The sequence below is a fragment of the Equus przewalskii genome, chromosome 22 (assembly GCF_037783145.1).
Source record: "Equus przewalskii isolate Varuska chromosome 22, EquPr2, whole genome shotgun sequence".
NCBI lineage: Eukaryota > Metazoa > Chordata > Mammalia > Perissodactyla > Equidae > Equus > Equus przewalskii.
The window spans coordinates 27,643,966-27,668,554 of NC_091852.1; the positions used below are offsets into that span (position 1 = coordinate 27,643,966).

A 24,589-nucleotide genomic window follows, 5' to 3' on the forward strand; every position below is an offset into this window, starting at 1 on the left:
ACAAAAAGGCTGCACAAAGCAAAAAAAATAAAATTAGTCATTAGATATTATGAAAATATTACTTAAAGAAATAAAACTCCCTTTAAGACATGCAGATTTTTAAGAAAAGAAAGACAGTATGCCACGACTTACAATCATTTATTACATTTGCTGAAAAACAAAGAGTAGTTGAATTAGAAGGTTTTAAAAAAGTTAAAAAGAACGGCCTATGCCAGCGAGTAAGAGCCAACCAACCACTGCTTGAGGACCTTGATTCGGATCCCCTAAGACACCCATCAAAATCCACCAGTGGGATTAGCAGTGTGGTGTCACAAGACCCCCAGAAAAATACAAAACAAGAATTATAAAAGAAACGAACACTGAGGCAAAGTATGAAAAACCAGCAATATCACATACCACCAAGAATACTGAGCACCTTTTGTTTCCATAGCCAGGACAGAAGATCCAAAAATCCAGAGGCGAGTAATCCAAGAAAAAAAGAAGTGGGGGAAAAAAGCATTGCTGTCAGGTCGTAGGCGAGTGGGATCGGGTAGAAAGGGGAGTCATTCTTTGACTTTTAAGACTTTAAAGAGAAAAAAGAACTGAAGAGCAAAAGCAAAAACCTTTTGAAAGATAAAGACAAAAAGGAGACGTTCCAGGCTGTCTTCTGCATGTCTGCCACTGTTCTCCAGACCATCTTGGCTTTGGTCCAGAACAAGAACAGCTAAGGAAGAAAAAAATGATCTTTTTTTTTTCTCCGGTTGGACAAAAAAAAAAGGAAAAAAAGAAGAAAAAAAAGAAAAAAAGGAAAAAGGAAGAAGAAGAAAAGGAAAAAAAGAGGGACAGATGGTACGCTGTGACTGGTCTGTGGTCTAAAGACCCGGATATGCTTTCTTTGAAGCATATCACAACTGAAAGAATCATTTTCAGAAAGAAAGAAATGAACAAAACAAGGAGAAAAAGAAAAAGGAAAGGAAAGTTCACAACATGAGAGTCACCGATCATAACCAAACAGTACAAAGGGAAAAAATAAAGATGATGGACATTATCGGAATGCTTTTGAGAACAGGACAAAGATGAGAGTGATGAAAGGACAGAGAGAATGAGTAAGATCATTCTGTGAACGTTAGTTCAGCACTCTTACCTCTTATTGGTGTACCACCTGGGTGGATAATATGAATGCAAATAAGATTAGAAAGAAGAAGCATTAGTACGAGAAGAAGGAGGCTAGGGCTGGGGAGAAGAATTAAATTAGATTTACAGAATTAAATAAGGTCGTAAAAGAAACTTGATTTACACTACTGGTAAAACAGGAATATATTAGATAGAATTATTAGATCGTAAAAGCAAGTTGCATTATACCACAGAGGGCAAAGACCACAATAGGCAGCATTGCCTTTCTCAGAGAAGCAACTGAGTTCTCAGGTCTGGGGTCATATAGGGTTATATCTTATATGCCTCATATTCTTAAAAAAACTAAACAATATTTTTTAAAGACATAGTTTAGGAAAATACTGGCTAATCTATTTAAGTATATATATAGATATGCATATATATATATACTGTTATAGAAAACACTAATGACTAACTAGAAACAAACACTGTTGATTGGATAGCTTATGCTACTTACTAAGCTACATTCATGTGATATCACTTGTGTACTATTTTATTTTTCTATACAGTGTTCTTACAATAACAGTTCTGTGAATGTGTGCGTGTGCGCGCCACTAAGGAGATCTGGTGTCTACACTGACAGTTAGTAAAATGCATGCCATGCATTTTATTAATAATAATAATAATAATAATATTCTGAATATGGAAATTAGTGGGGGTGAAGTGCGCTTCAGAACTAAGCACTTACCAATAGATTCTGGAGATTTAAATACGGAGAGAAGAAAGACAGCATAAAAATATTATTATATTCCTTATAATTTGGTACAAATTTTTCAGAGTTAAAGCTTTATATACTAAATCATCTATGTTACATGTGAATAATTAATTCTTTATTTACAATAACATAATGCTAATCTACACAATTCTGCTGACAACAAGCAAAAGAGGCAGTTAACAAGACGCTTTAACATCACAGGACAGGTCAAAAGCTGAGAATTCTGGGAAGACAGGCAGTTAAACAACTTAGAATTCTATATCAATATTACTACCAATGTCAAAGTAAACAGCTTATTAGTATACGTCCCTGTGAAATTACCTAGGGACAGGCTCTAAAACGTAAGAAGTTTAGAATTATCTCTATTTTTAATCTAAAGAGAGCAAAGGAATAAACTTGGGGTGAGGATGGGAGAGGGAGAAAAAGGCAACGGGGAGGGTGGGAGAGAAAGAGAGAGAGAGAGAGAAGCAAAGGCTGGAGTCTACACCAAGAGCAGACTTCTGTAGATCCAGTCACTGGAGGGTTCAAAAATCTTTAGTGTGGGCGCACACTACTGTGGCTAACGTGTAGAAAATGCTCACTCATAATATAACAATGACATTAATAAAAATCCCCTCCTTTCACTGGTACCTTGTAAAGGACTTCATAAAAAATACATCGGTTACTCATGAGATAACATTTCTGTGTTTTATGTATTAGTAAAAAGAAAGCAGACGTGACCAAACTTACTAAACTTTGGTACTGTGATGAGTTCAAATGTAGAAAAGACACAGAAAACAAACTTTAATAAAATTGAATCATTTTACATTTTAGTGTTTCACATGAACATTTTGGTTTTTAATGGATATAACCATTGGAACTCCTTTGCAAGATCTGAATGAAGTCCAATGTTGAAATAAATTTGTTTCAAAAGAAAACAGAGAAAGAAGAAAGAAAGAGGAGAAAATGGATCCATCAAATACTGCGGAAAAGCAGTAAATTAAAAAATTATCAAAAATACAGTCACAGCAGTGAGCAATGTGGATTAAACAGAAGCTGCAAAACACACAGAGAGAAGGAGAAAGACAGACTCTGAAACAGGCTATGACATCACAAACATGGACAACACATTAAATAACAGAGAAAGAGAAGAGGGAGAAAAATCAATACCTAAAAGTTAAAAATAAATAAAATAAAAATAAAAATAAAGAGAGAAGCTAAAAAAAATTCTCTAGGAGTTAGTGGAAACAGTGACAAGACCCTACCTGATCGTAACTGCTTAATACGGCCATTGTTGTTGCTTGTGTCGACGGGTAAGAAATCTTTAAACCAAGTGATTTCTGGATCCGGATTCCCACTGGCTGCACAAAGCATGGTGGCAGTGCGTGTACGCTCCACCACCTTCAACTGTGGGCCCATGTCAATGGTAGGGAAGCCCCTGGGAATTTGATCCTCTGCAAGACAAAAGGTGATACGAACATTATGTTAAGTCAGACGCCCAAGATTCAAGAGATATTTCCAGTTAATCTTTCCCATTACCTTATTCAGCATTTGTTGAGAAAATAACACAAATTGGGCTGCACTGCACTATTAGATTAGGGTACAATCACAATGTTGTTCTTGGCCAGAAGAGCGTAAAGTCTAAGTAAGAGGACAATAGCCGAACAAATGAAACCAGTGGACAATTAGCCATTAATGATTAGGCAGCTAGTGACTAAAGTTTTTTTAGTCAGTTATTAATCGTAGCTTTTATGTGTTAACCCACCCATTGTTAGCTGTGCTGGTTAGGCAAAATATATCTGACTCCCACTAGGTTCCTCATAGATAAAAACCCTGATGCTTGGGTCACCATGGTAAATGATGCTTGAGTTGTTTTTTATGAACTGAATTAGCTCCTTTCCGGTTCAGACCGGTTGAGACCACCAATGTACCAACTAGGCCTGAGCAGGTACCAACAGGTGAGCTCCTGACATCAAGGAGCCAAAAACTCCACCCTCAGCTCATGTTAACGCCACCATTTTGGGAACGTGTGTCCTTTGAAGAGCCATGAAGCTTGACTACGGTGGCAGAGATCATCAATTACCTCACTTGTCCTCACCTCCGCTTTATCCCCACATTTCAGGCTACCTGATCCTCTACCTCATAAATATCCCTAGTCCCCATTTTTGGGGAAGTGGATTTAAGATTTATTCTCCCATCTCCTTGCTTGGCTGCTTTATGAACACTTTCTCTACTGCAAACTCATCGTTTCAATGATTGGCTTCTCATGCAAGGGGCAAAACGAACCTGGTTCAGTAACACAAAAGAGCTCAGTTGTGTGGTAAAGACCATGAGGAAGGGATGAGCCAAGTTCTCTGGGAGCACAGAGGGAGAAGTAATTATAGAACATGTGCCTGAGGTCAGTGAGCATCAAGAGGAAGCTCTGAAATGGGCCTTTTGGAACTAGTTTTGGCCCAAAAGATGGGAACATCACAAGTACAGTCATTGAGGCAGGAAACCTGTCACTGAGGGAAAACCATGGGATCTAGCAGGGCTAGCTTGGAGAGTACATTGGGAGTAAGCTGATTAGCTGGACTAAGCTGTCTGTATTCAACCCTGATACGTTTTTCTTGTAACTTTTAAGCAAAATTCTATATCTTCTCACACAAGCGTAAGGTTCACCCTGAATGAATTTTTTTCTAGGAAGTTTCAACTAATCAGAAAATTGTCTGTGTTTCCCTTACAAAAGAAGAATAAAAACAACTCAAAAAAACCCCACAAAAGCATATATTCCTTAGGTTAAGAAAGTATTTTCTCCCATTCCAACGGTCTGCACCACTTCCAGTCATTTCAAAGATGGAATTTCTAAATTTTGAATCTTCAACTCATCCAAAGTTCACTTCTCCCTTTCCCACATCAAAATTGTCCCAGAGCCTAGTTCTTGAGAAACTGAAGTCCTCTTAAATCCCCAAGCATGACCCACATTGATAACCCACATTGCTAGCTCTTCCAGTCAGCATTAAAAAGGTATATTCTATTCAAACACTGAAGGAATGTTATATGGGTGATAATTATCCAAATTAGAACTTAGTTGTTTGTTTGAAGACCAAATCATTTTAACTTCCAGCTGTGCCTGTGCTAATTTAATCAACACTCTCATGACCTCTGAAGAAGTTTCATCAGCCACCAATTCCAAAATAACTCAAAATCACAAACACTAGTGAGCCAAACATTAGAAATCATCAGACAGATCACCTAGCTTCTCCTTGGATGTCTCCTACGATTTCTGTTATGATCCCTGTCAGTCTTGCTGAAGTCTAAGTGAGGTATAATTTCTAGAGAAAAGGCTCCATTGTGATGCCTCCACTGTGCTGTCAGTCCAATCTACGTGTTCTCCACTGTCTCGCCTCTATAGTTTATGGGGTAAACTCAATCTCCTAAATCTGGTTAGCAAAGTCCTTTTAAGTCAGGCCCCATTTTTCTCAGCCTCTCATGAATGACTTCCCTATAGGAAACTTTTCTTCTGCCCACAATGAAATTCTCACCATTCCCCAGACAAATCCACTGTCCATTGACTACTCTATGTCTTTAGAAAGCATGCAGCCAAAATCACCTTCTCTGTAAAGCTTTTGCAAACTCTCTCAATTATATTAATCTTTTCCTCCTCAGATCTACCATGGTAGTGAATATCTAAATCCACTGTCTTAGACTTTTTGTTTTTGTTTTTGTTTGAGAAAGATTAGCCCTGAGCTAACCCCTGCCACCAATCCTCCTCTTTTTGCTGAGGAAGATTGGCCTGAGCTAACATCCATGCCCATCTTCCTCTGTCTTTTATATGTGAGACACTTGCCACAGCATGGCCTGGTAAGCATTGTGTAGGTCCGTACCTGGGATCCAAACCAGCTAACCTTGGGCCACCGAAGCAGAGTACATGAACTTAAGTGCTACGCCACTGGGCTGGCCCCCACTGTCTTGTGCTTTTCAATTATCGTCAGTTTATCCATGAGTTCCTTCATGTCTCATTTCTATCCAAATATCTTGCTATCAAGCTAGTTCGGATTGACAGATTTTAAGAGAACCTCCAGTGATCCCCAAGCCTAAGTATGAATATATCCTAATGATTAAAAAGAAGGTTTTCTACTACACCAAATAGGAAACTACTTCTGGTAGAGAGTTGATCACAGGAATAATTAAGGACTAGAGAGAGAGAGAGATTTCGAATGTGAATAGTCAAAGAACGTCAAAATACTACCAAAGAATACAGCTCCCAAGAAAGGGAAAGTGCCCTAAACAACAAGTCCAGGTTTTTGTAAAAGAAAATTGAGGGGCTAGTAGGGAAAAAGTGTGGACTCTGGCTCTTCCATTGAGAGACTTATGAAAGACCAAAAGAAGTTCTTGAGGCAAGGTGAGTTTGACACCTGGATTCACTAGAAAATATTTTCCTGTCCCATCAGCTGATTAAGGCTGAAGACTAAAAAAATTACAAAAAATTGTTAATTTCATTTTACTTAAGTTGGAAGACATGACTCTTTTGAAGAAGTAGTAATGCATTCTGTTTATTTGAATGCTTACACATTGTCAGCCGAGCAGAGGTCTACAGTGGACAAGTGTCAGAAGAGACAGTGGATGATAAGGAAATTTCAAGATGATTTTTCAGGGCTCCAAGGGAATGATAAAAATTACAGATCAGATAAAAGAGTATTTTGCAAATCACGCTATGCTAATTTTAATAATCTATTCCACTTGAATTTTATCCAGTTGTGCTTTATGGCTTTAAAGGTTTTGTCAATGTATTTACATCTATAGTGTAGTTCCAATCTTATTTAGGAAAAAAAAAAAAGCAGAAAGATCAATAGCCATTGTACCACACAGATTATATTATTAAACATCTCACTTGGCAGCTATTGACATAAAATGCTTCAAAGGATAAAAATAATTTACTTCAAGTGCTCCAAAGTCAACTATACTGCTTTAGTCACCTAGAAATGAGTTTCTAAAACAGCTCTTAAAGTTTGTTGTTATTAATTTCCATATTAAAAGAAACTAACACAGGTTAATAAAAAAAATCCCCTTGGGATTCTTTTCTGTATTTCCCTGGGCAGTCTATCTCCCCCTGGGCATTTAACTACTAGTTACAGTAGAATGCATTAACATTGCGGTACTACTCATTACTTTTCTACAAGTTCATCTCTCTGAAGAACCAAGCCAATATTCAGCACCCATCAGGGGTAAGTGTCAAAGACTTAAGATTGTTGAGTCACTTACTGAAAACTCTTACCAAAGAAATCTAGAATTAATAACCATTTATAAGAAATGAAGTCCTTACCTTGGGGAGAAATGACAAAATTGACTTGTGCCCTACCGAAAGCCGGTGAATACATTTGCATGACCTTTCTTTTCCTTTTGGCTCATAAAGAGCACTCTAGAGCCCCCTTTTCATATACACAAGTGCACAACAAAGATAATCTTTCTTGCATACTAATCGGACATAGAATGTAAAGAGCACTCCTTTCTTATTTTTAATAGGGGTAATTAAATTCTATCTATCCCACTTCTGTACAGAACCTCTTTGAATGCACTTTCTTCATTAAATTTTCATGAGAAACATCACAATGTAACAGATTCAAATAGCCAGAGCTCTTACACGTTGACAGTTGTGGCTTGTTTCCAATTTGACTGTCAGGTATTTGGCAATAAAACTCAGTATTCAACATAAAACGAACTGTAGAAATAATGAAATTTCTAATAGGAATGCTTATCTCAGTGGGCGTAGTTTAGAAGATGCTAATTGCTTTTTTTTCAACCTCTACATTTACTACTGATTTATAGAAAACTGCCTTGGCTATTTGATAACATCAATTTTGACAGCTCATCAAATATGTGGTACCAGGAACTTGGGGGGAAAAAATCAATACGCTTTATACCTTAACCACATATACTTTTCCAGGAAAAAGCAGCTTCAAAAATTAACAAATTGTCAATATGTCAGTAGCTTTAAACTTTTGCATGAGGTGAAAAGAAAAACATTTTGTCCTATTCATTAATGTGCTCATTAAGCTTTAAAGTGCCTTACTTATCACTGTTCCATATTAATATTCAATCATGCAGAATTAGCTACTAATTCATCAACAATTTAAATCAGACTTGACCTTCACAAAGCCATTTGGTCTGTCACTTTGAGAGGCCATTAAAGGGCAGATTACTACATCCTTGTGCTTAGTGAATCATAGAAGTCACACATATTTTGTTTGGAATGGCAGCTATAACAGACCTAGAAACACAGCACACTCTTTGATTCTGTTTGGTGTCTTAATGAAACATGCTGATGTGAAACTTACACTTCCATTAAGGAAGAGAAAAATGAACATCAGCCTTCTCCAGAATAAACTTCCCATTGCTATAGAACTTCTGTCAATAACCCCTGACCTACTCAGGACTTGAAAGGAACGCATGGAGAAAATAGTCTGACATTGTTTTGTAGGGAGTCATGCTTTAGATATCCGTGAATGATCAAGTAAGAGCTTTTGCATAATTTGCTCAGCTAAGCTACTTTCTTTGTCCATCCATAAACAATTTTAATCATGCCTTTACTTTCACTCCAATTCCGCAAACACTGAATCTCTTATTTGACAGGAAACCACTAAACTAAATTGCCTGCTAGGCCACAACCTTCTTCCAAGGTGGCCCTGAGCAGTTCCTCTCACCTAATCTTACTGGGATTCTGAGTGAATTCAATCAAGATGGTGCTTGGACTCTGATCCCAAATGATGTAAAGATGTTTTCAACGAAGAACTCTGCCACGGTGCCACATCCCAATTTTTCAGACTTATAGCAAATATGTTTATGAAAAAAAATCATGTTAATTACATCAACAGTACGCTTTTCTAAAAGCAGGATTAGATTTGGCAAGTATACCTGGTCATTTAGGTATTATTGACGATATAGAAGTTTCGCTGAGAATAGCAGTGCAATAGCGCAAAATCAGAATCTGGAGGAAGAGATAAGTGGTTTTTTTCTCAGAGAACCCATCCCCCTGAATCACTTTTCTGAGGACCAAACAGTTCATAGTGGCTCCTCTTTAAAAGCTCCCAACTGGTGCTATCAATAAACCCCTTATTGCAGTCAATGCACAAGCTTGAACTCATAAGCTCAAGGAGGGCAGGGGCTACATGTTATTTCTGTTTAACCATCACAGTGTTCAATAAACACTGGCAATTAGACATGTTTAGGAAATCTTGGCAACCTTTTCAGCACTCATTCATGTGGCATCTCTGAATTCCTACAGGGCTTACTTACTGCCACTCAAACAGTTAATCATTCTTTAATTGTTCTGTGGCTATACATTTGGTCTCCTCAATTTGAATATAAGTCTAAGAGGGAAAAACTATCTTTTACAGTGTCTTAAGTAGTATTAGACTTATAGACTCACAAAAATCGTGAATGACTGTTTATTTTTACAATGATAAGTTTTATTTAATTATCAAACGATTCTCATTGGTTGAGAAGTGTAATTTAGGCCTAGTTCCTTCTCTACTTTAGTCCAGTTGCTGCACTAGAAACACACAACTCAGTTCCTGCTTTTCTCATTTTAGAGGAGGGCTTCCCTCCTATACTGGTTGTGAGCTTCTACAGGTCAAAACTGCAACCACATAACAAAACATTACATATATACACAATGAAACTCAAAAGAACACAATAAAATATTGTTATACTCTATTATCCTATCTTTAGAATAATGGAATTCTTGCTGTTCAAAACAATGATAAAACCAAAGTGAATCATTCAGTTGTATGCTGAGGCAAACACTCTGGGTCTTCTTTCACTGACGGGAGCAAAGATTTCTCCATGGCTGGATATCTTAAAGATCTAGGCATGCGTGATGCAATCTTACAGAAGCACAAATGATATATATTTTTTTTTTTTTTGATGGATGAAAGGACTGTGTAAGGGAAGTTTTTATTAACATAAGAAAGTCAGATGTTAGATGGATAATATGAAGAATATTTTCTTAAATAAAAGTGTTCGATCTTTCCATCATATTGAAGGCATCCTCATCCGTGAGAGGAACAGTACTAATCAAGGCAACATAAATTCAGTGAGTTTTTGTATCTAAGAAAAAGCAAAAATTCTCCTGGAAAATTTAAATATACTGATCTTAATGTGGTCAGATAAGAAAGCATGGTCATATTTATGAAAGTTGCAAAAATATTAAAAGAAAAACTGCTTTTGAACTATTAGTTTAAAAAATCTACCAGATAGTCAATAGATGGCATCATTCATTTTACAGATATTTATTAAAGGCCTCCATTGTGCCAGGACCAGGCCAGGCAGTGGGTATGAAGTAATCTAAAGAATTTCTATATTGTTGTTATTTACTTGCATCTGCAGGATAATTGGATTCTTCGGGAGTAATAAAAGTACCCAGCTCATAGATGGGAGGGTCAAATGAGATAATGCATTAAATGTGCCTACTGCTGCCTACCACTAGTGCCTGGCCTCTAGTAAAATATTAGCATATATGTACTTACTCTATCACAAGCTCCCACAAGAGATTTAAAAAGAACAGAGGCATGTGACTCTATGGGTTGACATAACAAGAGCCACAGCAATAAATTGTAAATGGAAAAACATTGTACACAAATCACAAAAAACAAGGATTATCTAGACATGCAAGTGGATTTACAGGGCAGTATCTGTGCCAAGTAACCTCTTCAAAGCTCATAAAAGCCCTCAATTCTCCCTTTAAACAAGATTTTAGGCTCTTTGATTAATCAACAGCACAGATAAAACAAATCCATACTGTAACATGATTTGTTTCCACAAAACAAACTTAAAAAATAGCTGTAAGTATTTGGGACAGCAAAGCTTTGTTGTGAATGATTGAAAACACTGAAACCATTTGAGCCTTATTAGGGTTCTTGAGGCAGGCGAGGGTGGTATCATAATTGCCATTTTCTGCAGACACAAAACAAAGACTCAGCAAAATTAAGTTACTCATTCAAGGTCATACATAGAGCAAAAATAAAAGAATCTTTTAACTCTATATTTGTTGCATTTTTACTCCAACATGTTTTCTCTATGCCAATTGCTGTTCTTTGAATAAATATTCATCATGAACAGTGATAAAACTCGTAATCAAAGTCAATCCATAATGGAAGGCAAATGAAAATAATACTAATACTTGGTCAACTTTTACTTTTATTTTTTAAACACAAAGGCCTAGAGACTAAACTTCCATGGGATGTAATAATTTTAAAACACTCTGCTCTACAAAAACAAGCCACCTTTTGATACTGATCAATTGGCTTCTCATTTGTTGAGCACTGGTTCCAAGTAGAAACAGAATTCTGCCATATGTACTAGCCAGGAAAATGTGGATAAGAAATGAAAGATTGTGAAAAGGCCGATAAATATCAAATAATTTCCCTAGAGAGCTCAAATTCAGGACTGTGCCTATGTCTTTAATCCTTATGTAATTTCTATTTAATTATCTAGGCAGGGCTAAAAATGGCAGGACTTCTGCTTTGAGCAGACACCAACAGACAGTACACAGACCAGAGAACTAGAGATAAGTAGACTCAGCTTATCAACTATATGACCTTAGGCCACACAGGGGCCTCCTCTGTAACATGGGACCTATCATGATTACCTCAAATAGATTCGTGTGGGAGAGGAGACAGATTAGTGTCCCACAGTGGGAAAGCTGAGGGTTTAGTGGTTGGAGTATTTGCTACTTTGTTGAATAGCAAATGAGTTTTCAAGTCATTATCTTTCAGAATAAACCACACTATCAGGCTACAAACAAGAACCATTTCTTTCCAGAATACAGTCTCTGAAGGGGGGGGGGGGAACATTTATTATTCTTTTCTTAAAGAAACCAGTGTAAATAAAGCTTTTATTTTCACCATTCCAGATGGCAGCAGGGTATAATTTGCACTGTTTTGACATCATGACCGTATTATTCAAAATCAATCTTCCTGCAAGTGAATTGAATGAGGGACTGAAAACAGAAAAAGAAAAAGAAAAGAAATAAAAAGTGAAATTAACGTTTTCCAGCAAAGTTGGGCTCCTGGGCCATTATCAAAATGATATGCATATGAATGGAATTGAAAAAAATTATACAAATAAAGGGGTTTCTAATTATAAGTCAAAGGCTACTCTAAGTCAGAAAGAAATTACCTAAAGTGGGAGAAAGCTGTCAGTTAATAAATAACATTCCAAATGGAATATTTAATAAATATAAGTTCTGGCCCCCAAAAAGTAATTATGAACGGGATAGAATGAATTTTTAGTCCAAGATCCTCTTTGTAAGTTACTAAGTAGAGATGGTAGGCTTGTCTTAATATGGGTATATATCAATCAGAGAAGCTTTTAGTTCAGAGCGGATTTTGGTATCTTTTAAGGGCAGTTACTGGATACAAGAGTTTCCAAAGATTTCTCATAGAATTATGCCGTGCAAGAACAGAAAATTGGACATTGATAAGCTGATAGGATCCTCATTAATAGCTACTAAAAATTCAGCATACTAACCAGCTGCCCACAGAGCATTCCAGAGCAAAGCTCCATCTTCTGAAATATTCTTTATATGTTGAGGAGGTTGTAAGGCATTCTTGGCACAGAATAAAGCAACCTTGTTTAGAAGCAATGTATGTAACTATCCTACATATCACAGTGTAATGTCTACATAGCAGAACACAAACCCAGTTAGATTAAATCATCAGCTGGATGAGTGCAGTAGCTGCAATTTCACATTGCGATAAGTCAGTTAACCCCCTTTGTTATTAGCCTTTGGCTTTAGCAAATGATCACACTCTGCGATCCAACACTAAGTTCATTTAGGGAGGGGGGAAGGGAGTACACTCTCCTACCTAGCAATACTATTAACACCTGGATCTTTAAGTAAATTTTTAGGAATCAGGACTATGCTTTATTCCCTTCTCAGGAATGCAAATCTCACTACGATAAAATCCAGGGGCCAGGCTGGTAGTGCAGCAGTTAAGTTCGCACATTCTCTTTCGGCAGCGTGGGTTCACTGGTTTGGATCCCGGGGGTGGACCTACGCACAGCACCTCAAACCATGCTGTGGCAAGTGTCCCACATATAAAGTACAGGAAGATGGGCACGGATGTTAGCTCAGGGCCAGGCTTCCTTAGCAAAAAGAGGAGGATTTGTGGCAGATGTTAGTTCAGGGCTAATCTTCCTCAAAAAAAAAAAAAAAGATAAAATCCAATAACCATCCACTTTCACAATTCTCACTGCTTTCTACTAATTTGACTTTACTAACAAGCAGGTGTAATGATACTCACCCAATACACTGCCCAAACTTTTGCCCTATTTTGAATATTAAAATAATTATATAAATTTATATTTAAATCATACTAAGATTTTTTAAGAAAAAAAGCAAAAGTGCACAATGAAAGCTGAAGTTAAAAAATTTAATTCCTGTTTTTGTAGAAATAGAGACAGAGACAGAAACAGTAAACACGGAAAGGGAATTGGGTTTGGCGCCTGCCTCCATTATTTGCTGGCTTTGTAAAAGTAAGGAATTCTAATGAGCTCAAATCAAATAAAGCAAAGGAAAACATTCATCTTGGCTGCTTCCCTGTATTGTGGTGAATGTAAATAAAAATAAATAAAATTTTATGCCATCAAATGTTATGTAAATAAGAAAATTAGAATGAACTGTGTGGTGTTAGATTGGAATTGGAGGTACTGGCATGAACTCATGGTTTTAAAAGTATACATATTGAATAGAAATGAATATAATTGTAAATGAGTGTACAGGCACACACACACACACACACACACACACATACACTCCTTATTTAAACTTACCAAACACACCTTCCCTAGCTGTATGAATTGAGAGAGGCCAGGAGAAGCTCTATTCAATAGCAATGGCCATACCTAGCATCCAGATCTTGGTTTCTAAATATGACTCTCTAGTAAATGGAAACAGAACTCCTTGGAGAAATGACTGATTCCATCCAGCACTGGTACAAGGAAAGTACAAGATGTACCTGGAATATCTGTTGTACACTGAAGTACTCAAAGAATGAGAGGGACAGGTTAAAAGGATAAAGAAGCCAGCGTGAAGGGGCTCTCATCAGCCAAATGTGGAACAATTTGAACGTCAAAATTTTTTTAAAAGTTACCAGATTATAGTATGATGAATAAAATAAAAAGATAAGAATCCATACTGAAAGAAATGAATACATGGATAAATTGAAAAGCTTCAGGGGGAATGGTATATTTACATATTCTCAAAGTAACTCTTCACATGAATTTATTAAATATAAAGGAAAATAGTAACTTCACAATGGAGAAGGTTCATAAAAACAATCTTGATCAAGATATCAAAGTTAACAACATCAACAATAGGACAAATCTAAATCATATGTTGAGAAAAACAGCATCATTTCTATAATATTTGCTACTGACTAAAGGTTCGTATCCTTCCCAAATTCATGTTAAATCTAAAGCCCAATGTGATGGTATTTGGAGGTGGGGCTTTCGGAAGGTGATTAGGTGATGAAGGTAGAGGCCTTATGAATGGGATTAAAGCCCCTACAAAAGAGGCCCCAGGGGCTGGAGCTGTGGCGCAGCAGTGAAGTGCGCACGTTCCGCTTCCTCTGCCTGGGGTTCACTGGTTCGGATCCTGGGTGTGGACATGGCATGGCGTCGCAAACCATGCTGTGGTAGGCCGCCCACATATAATCTACAGGGAGATGGGCATGGATGCTAGCTCAGGGCCAGTCTTTCTTAGTAAAAAGGGGATTGGCAGCAGATGTTAGCTCAGGGCTAATCTTCTTCAAAAAAAGAAAAAAAAAAATAATAAAAGAGGCCCTACGAAGATCTCTTGCCCCTTCCAGGTGAGGACATAGAGAACAGAGGACCTTGTATGAACCAGGAAGTGGGCTTTCACAAGACACCAAACATGCTGGCGCTTTAATCTTGGATTTCCCAACCTCCAGAACTATGAGAAATAAATTTCCATTGTTTATAAGCCACCCAGTCTATGACATTTGTTATAGCAGCCTGAATGGACGAAGAAAACATTACTGCCAAAGATTCACAACCTAAATGTGATCAGAAGTAAACATCAGCAAAACCCAAAACGAGAGCATTATATGATACAACAGCCTTGTTATCTTCAAAACTATCAAGATCGTCAAGATCAAGAATGTCAAAGAAAGACTGAGGAACTCTTCCAGACTGATAATTAAGGAGAAGTGTAATTCTAACTTGGAGACTTTGAGGACAATTAGAGAAGTGTGACTAGAGATAACTGCTGAAATGTAGTGTGAGATGAATGTGGTCTGAGGATTACGATGCGTCAATGTTTTCCTCCTGATTTTGATGGGAGAATGTCCTTGTTTGGAGGAAATTCGGGTATTTGAGTGTGATGGCACCTTGTCAGCAATTTATTCACAAATCGTTCAGGAAAATAAGTTCTTTGTATTGTAGTCTCCACTTATCTACAAGATTGGGATTATTTCAAAATTTTAAAATCACATATAAGTAAATTATAATTACTTTATGTTACATAAATGAGATTTTATAAATCTTAAGATTATCTTTAGAAAGCTTATTAATATCTAAGTTGTGCAAGATTTGTTCCCAAAGCTTCTGGATATCTGGATGTACTCAGGCATTTTTGTCCCAACTTTGAAAAATATTCCCAAACACATATTTTATCCTCTTGAACTGAGGTCCTCTTAAATACCAAGACTCAGTAAATGACATTCAACCGTTATCAATTTTTGTTTGTTTGTTTGTTTTGAGGAAGAGTAGCCCTGAGCTAACTACTGCCAATCCTCCTCTTTTTGCTGAGGAAGACTGGCCCTGAGCTAACATCCATGCCCATCTTCCTATTCTTTATATGTGGGACACCTACCACAGCATGGCTTTTTGCCAAGCGGTGCCATGTCCACACCTGGGATCTGAACAGGCGAACCCCGGACCACCACGAAGGGGAAAACGCACACTTAACCACTGCACCACCAGGCCAGCCCCTGACCATTATCAATTTTATACCAATGATGAGAGTACCAGAAAACTGTTAGGTCTGGAAATACATAAAATTCTATAAAATCAAGACTTACAAATATTTATTATCAACCATAAATAATAACAATAAATTGAGTGATAATTCAAGAACAAGGCTTGAGCTCATGAAAAGAAAATGTAAAGAAATCAAAACTCTGAAAGAATAATCTCACACTTGCAATTTTTGTTTAGCGGAGTGAAGTGGATAGACCACTTACTAATTTTCTTGCCAAGTGTCTGAGAAAGTTTAGGATGGAAGATGAACTTTTTGACTAGCTTCCTTCCAACTTAAACGTCATCAACTTGACTTAAAACCCAGAATAGTTTCAGAAATGCAAGGCTATGCCACGCTTTCGAATTTTTCAGGAGAAATCTACCTTCCCCCCAGCTCTTCACAGTTCTCCCCTTGGAGCTAGAATACAGTAAAGAAAAGTGCTTGTCATCCTGTGGTCTCTAATCATTTACGGGAGAGGGGGCAAGAGAAGCGAGCATAAAAATTAAATGATTCAGAGACGTCTCATTTTTCTCAAGAGAACATTTCACCATTTTACTCTATTCAGTAGCGTTTCTTATAGTTTTAAAGGCAAACTGTGGTAGGTATTTGTTTTATGTGAAGGGAGAAGACAGATTCTGAAAACAGGTAATGGCACTTTTCTTAAGGGATCATGGAAAATCCCATGGAAAATCAATTTATCGTGGAAAATCAGAAGATCAACTCTTAAAACACTAAATATCATATATAAGATGTTTCACTGTAAAGAATGAAACTATAAGAACACTGGAATAAATCTTTAAATGTAACTTACACGTTTCAAGAATATATTATGTACCTGTGGAGAAAAATTGCCCCTAAATACAAATAATTTTCTATTTCTATGTCAAAGGTGAGCCTGAATTGAACCTCAGAGTTACCAAATGGAACGAGTTATATTTGTTAGTCTTAAGTCTTTGAAATGATAAGCTTTCAATTTACGAAACTGCCCAAAGAAATCTGTAACTATGGTTTGTTTCTTTTTTTAATTTTTGAACTTCCTTCTCTCTTTATATAAACTTACCAAATAAAACAATATCATATTTAAATGCAAACATAGGATAGAAATTTATTCAGTAAGTTCTGAAATATCAAAAATATTAAACTACTACTCAACAGGTCAGACATCTAGAAAATAACCAGAAAGAAGAAAAAACACCAAAAAATGGCCCAACTCACCACCAAAAATCACATGAATGAAACCCCACATACTTGCTGTTAGAAGAGATATGAGGCCACCACACAGAAAATTCTAAAGGCTTGATTTTCAATAGTAGATTAAACTCAGGAAATTAGACAAAGGGTTTCAGACAAAGCCTAAGGAGATACAAAAGGAACTGTGGTCTTTTTCCTAAAAGCAGCCAGAAAGTAAAGAAATGTTTTCAAGGTACGTGTAAGTGTGTTGCCACCAAAGCACTTGCAGATGTTTATCGGGAGGGGATGCTGCTGATCATCTAACTACAGTTTCGAAAAGCACCATTTTAACTGCAGTGTAAAAAAATGCATTGGGGCAGAACATAAAAGGGATGCAGGGAGGCCATTTAAGAGGCCACTGCCATAGCTCAGCAGTAAGATAAGGGTAAACTCACACCAGGAAAGTGGTGGAGATGGCAAGAATTGGAGAGAGGTGAGAATTTTTTTTTTAATTTCAGTTTATTGAGTTATAATAGACAAATAAAATTATAAGATTGAAAGTATACAACGAGGTGACTTGATATATGTATGCACTGTGAGAGTTGAGAATAATTTGAAGGTCAGTTTTACATGGCTTGCTGATATTCTGAGGATGGGGAAGGAGGGAGAATTATCAGTGACAGTTTTCTAAAAATATGGGATGGATTGCATAATATATTTCCAGTCATGTCCTCCCCAATGGAACAATGTCATACATTTGAAGCACCTACATAACAGATGGCACTTGGCCCTGAAGGGTGGACTCTGTCTCTTCCTCCTCAGTGTGGCTGCCCCAGGGTGGAACACAGCAATAAGCACAGAGTAATTATCTGCCAAATGAATACTGACCCACCTTTACCTTCAGGAACTGATGGAAGGAGCTGCTATATTAAGCCATTCGCTTCCCTACATGCCTTATCTCAGAGTAAAGGCAAAAAAGGACTGCCTTTGCCTACACATGTGTGAACACAGCACTCTCACTATGGATGTGCCAGAAGTTCCCTGGACACTGGTCTAGAATAGGATGAAGATACTTATGGATTTGCATCATTCCCCCCCAACAGCTCCATCCCTGCAATCTGAAGACAGCTGAGCATGCCAGGGTAGCTTCTCTCTAGCCAAACAAGAAACTCACTGCATATCAGAGTATGACAGTCAATGGCCTCCTGAATAAAAGAGAAAATTACCTGAGTCGTACTCAAGACACGCCATTAAGAATCTCCTTAAAGATAACTCATAGCTGTTACATTTTAATACGCTACACACCAATTAAATAGCTACAAGTTTCCAAAGACAAGATATTCAGTAGCGATATAATAAACCTTTTTCTTACATACTAAAAACAAGCCAGAGTTGCTCATTTTCATTTAGTTGCAATAGACTGACATATTGTTATAAATTTAGGAAACATACAATCTCTAATTCTTAACAAAGTGACAGCGACTTGACAAGTGAAAAAGTTATCTCAGCCTTGAATTCACTGGCACAGAAAGCCAACATATCCTACCATTCTCCCCACAGCACAAGTGGATGGTTTTTATGTTTACTGCAAGATTAATGCTCCTTCAATTGCTCAGTGATGATGACTCTGAGGCTGCTGGGTAAATAACGTGCACACATTCACTATAGGAAGTGAGAGCGTGTATTTCAGCCACTGATCCCTAAAATCACTAGTGCTGTTTAAGGGTTTATTGTTATAAAGATAAAATAATATGCAATGCAGCTTTGCAAAATATACATGACGGGTTTCATGGGCAAATTATAATCAAATGGGCAAATTTTATAGTTTTTCAGGAATTAACTCAGAAGAACACAAAATATAATAAAGAATGTTTACTCAGTGAGAAAAAGACTTCTTTAATTGAGTTTTTTCTCATGGCCATCATAGCTCCCCCTGGTGCTGGGGACTTGAGCTTGAAAGCAAGTAGAGTTCCATTCACTAAGAATCTACTGGGCACATGATATGAACTTGGCCGTTCGAATCCTGACATATCTGCTCCTTTGGTAACAGCAGCTAAGTCACACAATAAAGCCAATCTTTTTTTTTTCTTTCTTTCTAATTTGCAAGTGATTCTCATGTATATACCCCCTTCCAAAGCCAAAACTACTTTCTTGAATCATGGCGAGTAGGGTTCTAGGAAAAACTTCCTGGAATATCAGTTTTCCTGGTAGGTTTTAATATGACGGAGATTTAAGAACATTCTGGGACATATAATCACAGGTTTTAAATGTTTATCTCTTCCCTTCTGAGGGAAAAAAGCAGCACAAGATTTAACACTAGGTTGGCCTATTCTCACCTCTCTTTCACTCACAGACATAATTTCTTTCTTCATATTTTGAATCCATTTCCTGGCAGGAAGGATAATATTTGTTTTAATACTTATATTCCATCCCTGTCAAGGAGCCCACTGTTTGTTCAGACATATGGTGACATGTTTCTGATCATTTAACTTTTAGTAATTCTATTTAAGCCATGGCAGAGTTCACCAGGGGTACCTGGACTCCAGGATCCCTACCGTGTTAATGAGAAGAACTGTTTCCTTTCAGGTTATTCTTCAAAAGGCAGATATTAAATGGAAAATTTCTCACTAAAATTATTTATGAATTATAGAACATGAGATAATTGTGAGGGGAACTATGCCATTCTGATAAAATATATGATACTGGACCCTAGAACAGAGTCAACTATAATAGATTTTATCACAGTGAATTTCAGAAGAAAATGGCTATGCAAATCAACTAAAGTCAAAGTCCTGTTTTGCGTAGATACTCTGAAGTGTTTAACTGTTTTCAGTGACTGAGTCTATACAGACATTACCTCATTCAGTTACCAAAGTTCATATATTACAACTCATTGACCACACTTCAATGTTCAAATGGTGTTTTACAGAGGCCTTTTGTTTTAAATTTAATGAGTGAGAGGGATACTTGCTTATAATTTCTTAATAGTTTTTCAGGTTCAAATTATTATATCCACACTTTATGGCATAGATTGGTAGTTCCTCAATTTGCCACTAATCCTGTTGAAGAAGAGATCTGACATACTTCATACAAACACAGCTGAAATTATCGGCGCTCACTTCTTCCACCTCAACATGGAAGGCGGCTGGCCTATCCGAGCACATATTACTACCCTCCTTAGTTTTCTTCAGAAGATGTACAAATTTAGTCTTAACAAATATCAGTGTTAAAATGTGAAACTCCATTTTACCAACCACACAGTTTTGCTTTCATTTATACTTATCAGGCATCTCAACCTCAAACTGATGGACAAAACTTATTATGACTTGGCCAGAGAAGGAATAATTATGGATAACTAGCTGAAATACCGCAGTCTCATCCATCCCTCCACTTAATATAAAAATGATCCTTTGATTATCCAGAGGATCAGAGACTGGGATACCAGCATTATTTTCTGCTGGTTGCTGGAAACAATATTACAGAATTGTCTTTGGGTATAATTCCCCAGGTTATACTGAGGGGCTTTAATAAGCAACTGTCCTAGGAAGTTGAGGAGAGTTAAACATGGATATGATGCAGAGAATATTCTTTACAACATGACAATGTCCTCGTTCTGAAGAACTATGGGAGAAATCTTTTTCCCTGGTTTCAGTCTCAGAAATAGTTATGATTTCCCTGAAGAACCGATTTATTTTTATTTTATGGACATTGTGCATCTGTGTCACAGGTTTGCTCTTTTTCATTTCCATAGCTGTCAGGAGATTTAGAGCTAAAACTTCAAAAGCAAAGGCATAGAAGTCCATGACACAGGCTCTGTGTTCCAACTCTACTTCTAACATCAATTTATCTTACCGCAATGTTTTCCTGTTCCACCATTGCAACATTTTATCTCATAACAGTGACCAGTGCCCTGTAAGCTAATCTTACATCCCTTTGAAGCTAGGTTAGAATAGACACAAACGTATAAATATTGTAAATACAATCTTTCAAAAACATGAAATGAAAAGAGTTGATCCCCAAAATGTCAAGAGACATCAAACAAGTCAATTCACATAGCCCACAAGAGTCTATGAGAAATGTTCAAGTTAGCTGCAGGTATGATAAACCAAAACCAAACTCATTAAAGCGAGCTTCTGAGGGAGAACAGCATAAAGACTTTGACTTGGCGAACACTAACTTGAAAGAAGAAATGAAGCAACAAGACATGGAAGGAAGTATGAAAGGACACAGTGATGTAAGAAGTATTTTATTTCTATTTCAGGTAAATCAGTTTAATTAAAATATTCAGCCGATGACAAAACTGGTGAATGTATCTACTGAAGATTGATATATAATATATCAAGATGTGTTTGTATAAAGCACATTCTTACATTACTTGCAGAAAATTATACTCACATTTACGAAACATTAAGCAGAAGTACTATTTGTTCAATTTAACAAACATTTATCGAACACCTCTCAGACTCTCTGTATGAAACATTGTTCAGCACCTGTCGGCTCCAAGAACAGTGCCTCAAAAGTCTTACAAAATAGTGGTGGAAACACGCATGTGAATAAAAGGAAACATGAAACAATCAATTGCTAAGGAAGCGCAAAGCAGTGAGTAATGAATTTTGCTGAAGATCAGGGAAGCCAGGCCCAACAGCACGAATAAAATTCTCATGGACAGGCACATGTTAAGGATATTTAAGGCACAGGAAACACTATGACCAAGCTGCAGAGAATTCAGTGTGAAATGTGGTCACTACTTGGGTGCTTTTGTTTGGGGACAGCGTAAGGAGGACAGTGTGACAAAGCATGTTGAAACATGATGCAGAGGCAGTCAGCTGGGTTCAACTGCAAGATGCTGGAAGGGTTGTAGGGTTCATTTGGTAGGCAGTATGGAGCCGGATATTGTTGCACAAAGAAAGGAAGAGGAAACTGTTCACATTCTAAAGCACAATATTTGTCAAGGGAGTTTAGTAGAGGGGGACAAAGAGAAAGATCAGTTGGAAGGTTGCTGTACTTTATTTAATGCAAGATGATGAAGTCTGTGTTTGGACACAATTCCTAGGAAGAGAATGGAAGAGATGAGTTTGAGACACATTGCATAAGTATTCCACACGTTCAGGAAGTGTTCATTTTATCTAAGAGGAAGCTGTGGTAAATTGAGTCTCAAGTTTCTAGTCTCCTAGTTCCTTCCTGAAGAGTGGTGGGTAAGCAGAGAAGGATGGTGTTACCTAAGACAAGAGATACAGGAAGAAATAGGGAAAACTCCAGATTTGAAATATGGTTTTGAGTGTCATTAACATGAAAATGATATTTGAAATCATGCAGATGGATGAGATGACCCAGGGAAGAATTTACAGTGAGAAGAGCATGGGAAATAACTATATTTAAGGGGTTTGGCTTGATGCAATAACTTCCCTTAGTAACTCTAACTTGTGGTATATGCATTTTACTCATTATATCATGCAGAATATTTTTACATGCTGTGTCTGTAAATCAAGTAATCTGTTGACAAATGTTCCAAGTATTTTTTCATAGAGTAACATCTTTGCTTACTCCTAGTACATAACAAAAAATGTGTTAAGAGTAATTACATTTTAAGGGTTGTAGACTTTAAACATAAATAAAAATAGGTGTGAATATTTGCCTCTAAGGAGAGATGGATGAGAAAACAATATAAACTTTGAGAGAGAAGATGAAGTAAAACAAAACAAATATGACAAACTCCAATGGAAATTACTTCAATAGGCAGTATAAAATTATTCGATTTATAAATTAGCCCGAAAAAACATTCTAATGTTAACTTAGGATATTGAGCTAATTGTTTTTTAATCATTCTATACGAAGAAGGATGCTATTCTTAACTCTTGCTCCAAGCCATGTAACCACGCAAAGAAGGTGCTGAAGTTTCAAACACTGTAATTTAGTGTATCTATATTCAGACCTCCATTCACACACTTATCCCATGTGAAGCATGTGAAACAAGATTAGACAGGACTAGTCAAGTTAATTTAGGAGTAAAACACTAATACAAACATCACTGATTAACTTGACCAGAACCACGGTCAAAGTACAACTTATAAGAGGTAATCATTCAGAGTTGAGGGGAACAGACAGCCTGTCCACTTTTTTTTGGTGAGGAAGATTGGCAAAACATCTGAGCAAACATCTGTTGCCAATCTTCCTCTTTTTGCTTGAGGAAGATTGTCGCTGAGCTAACATCTGTGTCAATCTTCCTCTACTTTGTACGTGGGTTGCCGCCGAGCAGTGCATAGGTCCACATCCAGGATGTGAACCTGCAAACCCCAGGCTGCTGAAACAGAGCACATGAACTTAACCAATACACCAGCCAGCCAGCCCCAAGTCTGACCACTTTTTGTTGTATTTCCAGGAATGTGAAAAATTGAAAGACCAATCTATATTGTTCAAGAAAAATAACAGTTCTCAGAGTATAGTTAACACTGCTGTGTGATATATAGGAAAGTTAAGAGAGTAGATCCTGAGAACTCTCACCACAAGAAGAAGTTCTTTTTTCTTTTTATTGTACAGTCATATGCTGAATAGCAACATTTGGGTCAATGACAGACCACATATACAATGGTGATCCCATAAGATTAGTACCATATAGCATAGGTGTTTAGTAGGCTATGCCATCTAGGTTTGTGTAAGTACACTCAATCATGTTTGCACAACAACAAAATTGCCTAATGATGCATTTCTCAGAATGCGTCCTCATTGTTAAGCTAGGCATGACTGTATCTATATGAGAGAAAGGATATTAGCTAAACCTACTGTGGTAATCAATTCACGACATCTGTAAATTAAACCCTCATGCTATACACCTTAAACTTACACAACATATGTCAATTATTTCTCAATAAAACTGGAAAAAAATAAGATAGATATGTTACTACCAAAGAAACAAACAAAAAATAGTAATAATTCTCTATACACAAGAATGCGTTCTTCCTGTTCTATAGGCTTGCATATTGTTCTAGTAGTTATAATAAGAAGCCTACATTACAATATACACATTTTCACGTCTCTAATATTAGTACATCTATTTCACATGCATAGGATACTGCTCATATCTGGACTGTTGTGAGTATTAAATGATTTAATTTATGTATGGTGCTAAAAAGTAGATATGTCACATACAAGATACTTAATATTTACCACTACTAGCACAACATTGTATCAATTAAAAAGCAAAATCAAAAATATATTCTACATTCTATATTATAACTAGTAGCTCTCAAATATTTTAAGAGCAACTAACATTTCAGTTAGTTAAATGACCTACTTGACAATGCATTCAACAGAGACACACAGAGACATACCAGTGCCTACATGAATACATGTTCTCCAACACAATTTGTGGCAAGAATAGTACCCCATTTAAGAAAATACATTTTTCAATCACTTAACTAAAGCTAAATTCACATCAAAGGGAAAACCAGAATAGAATAAAAGCCCAGCCCTAAGATTTCCTGAAGGATGCACTGGCCACCACGGTCTAGAGAGCGGACTCTGAGAGTTCCTGACAAGAAAACCTAACAAAT

At 36.9% G+C, this 24,589-nt stretch overlaps 1 protein-coding gene across 50 annotated transcripts in view; it reads right to left on the reverse strand.

Moving 5' to 3' along the window:
- The window catches only part of PTPRD (protein tyrosine phosphatase receptor type D), a 2,079,533-nt gene that overhangs the window by 186,421 nt on the left and 1,868,523 nt on the right, over window positions 1-24,589 (reverse strand). For 31 of the 50 annotated variants that reach the window (XM_070590650.1, XM_070590649.1, XM_070590648.1 and 28 more), the window contains 2 exons: window positions 3,112-3,300; window positions 1,124-1,141 (listed from right to left, as the gene is read on the reverse strand). In XM_070590650.1, the coding sequence (XP_070446751.1) occupies window positions 1,124-1,141; window positions 3,112-3,300 (207 nt within the window). Of the gene's footprint in view, window positions 1-1,123; window positions 1,142-3,104; window positions 3,301-24,589 lie in introns of all 50 variants that reach the window. The other 19 variants (XM_070590645.1, XM_070590643.1, XM_070590639.1 and 16 more) reach the window with 2 other exon arrangements.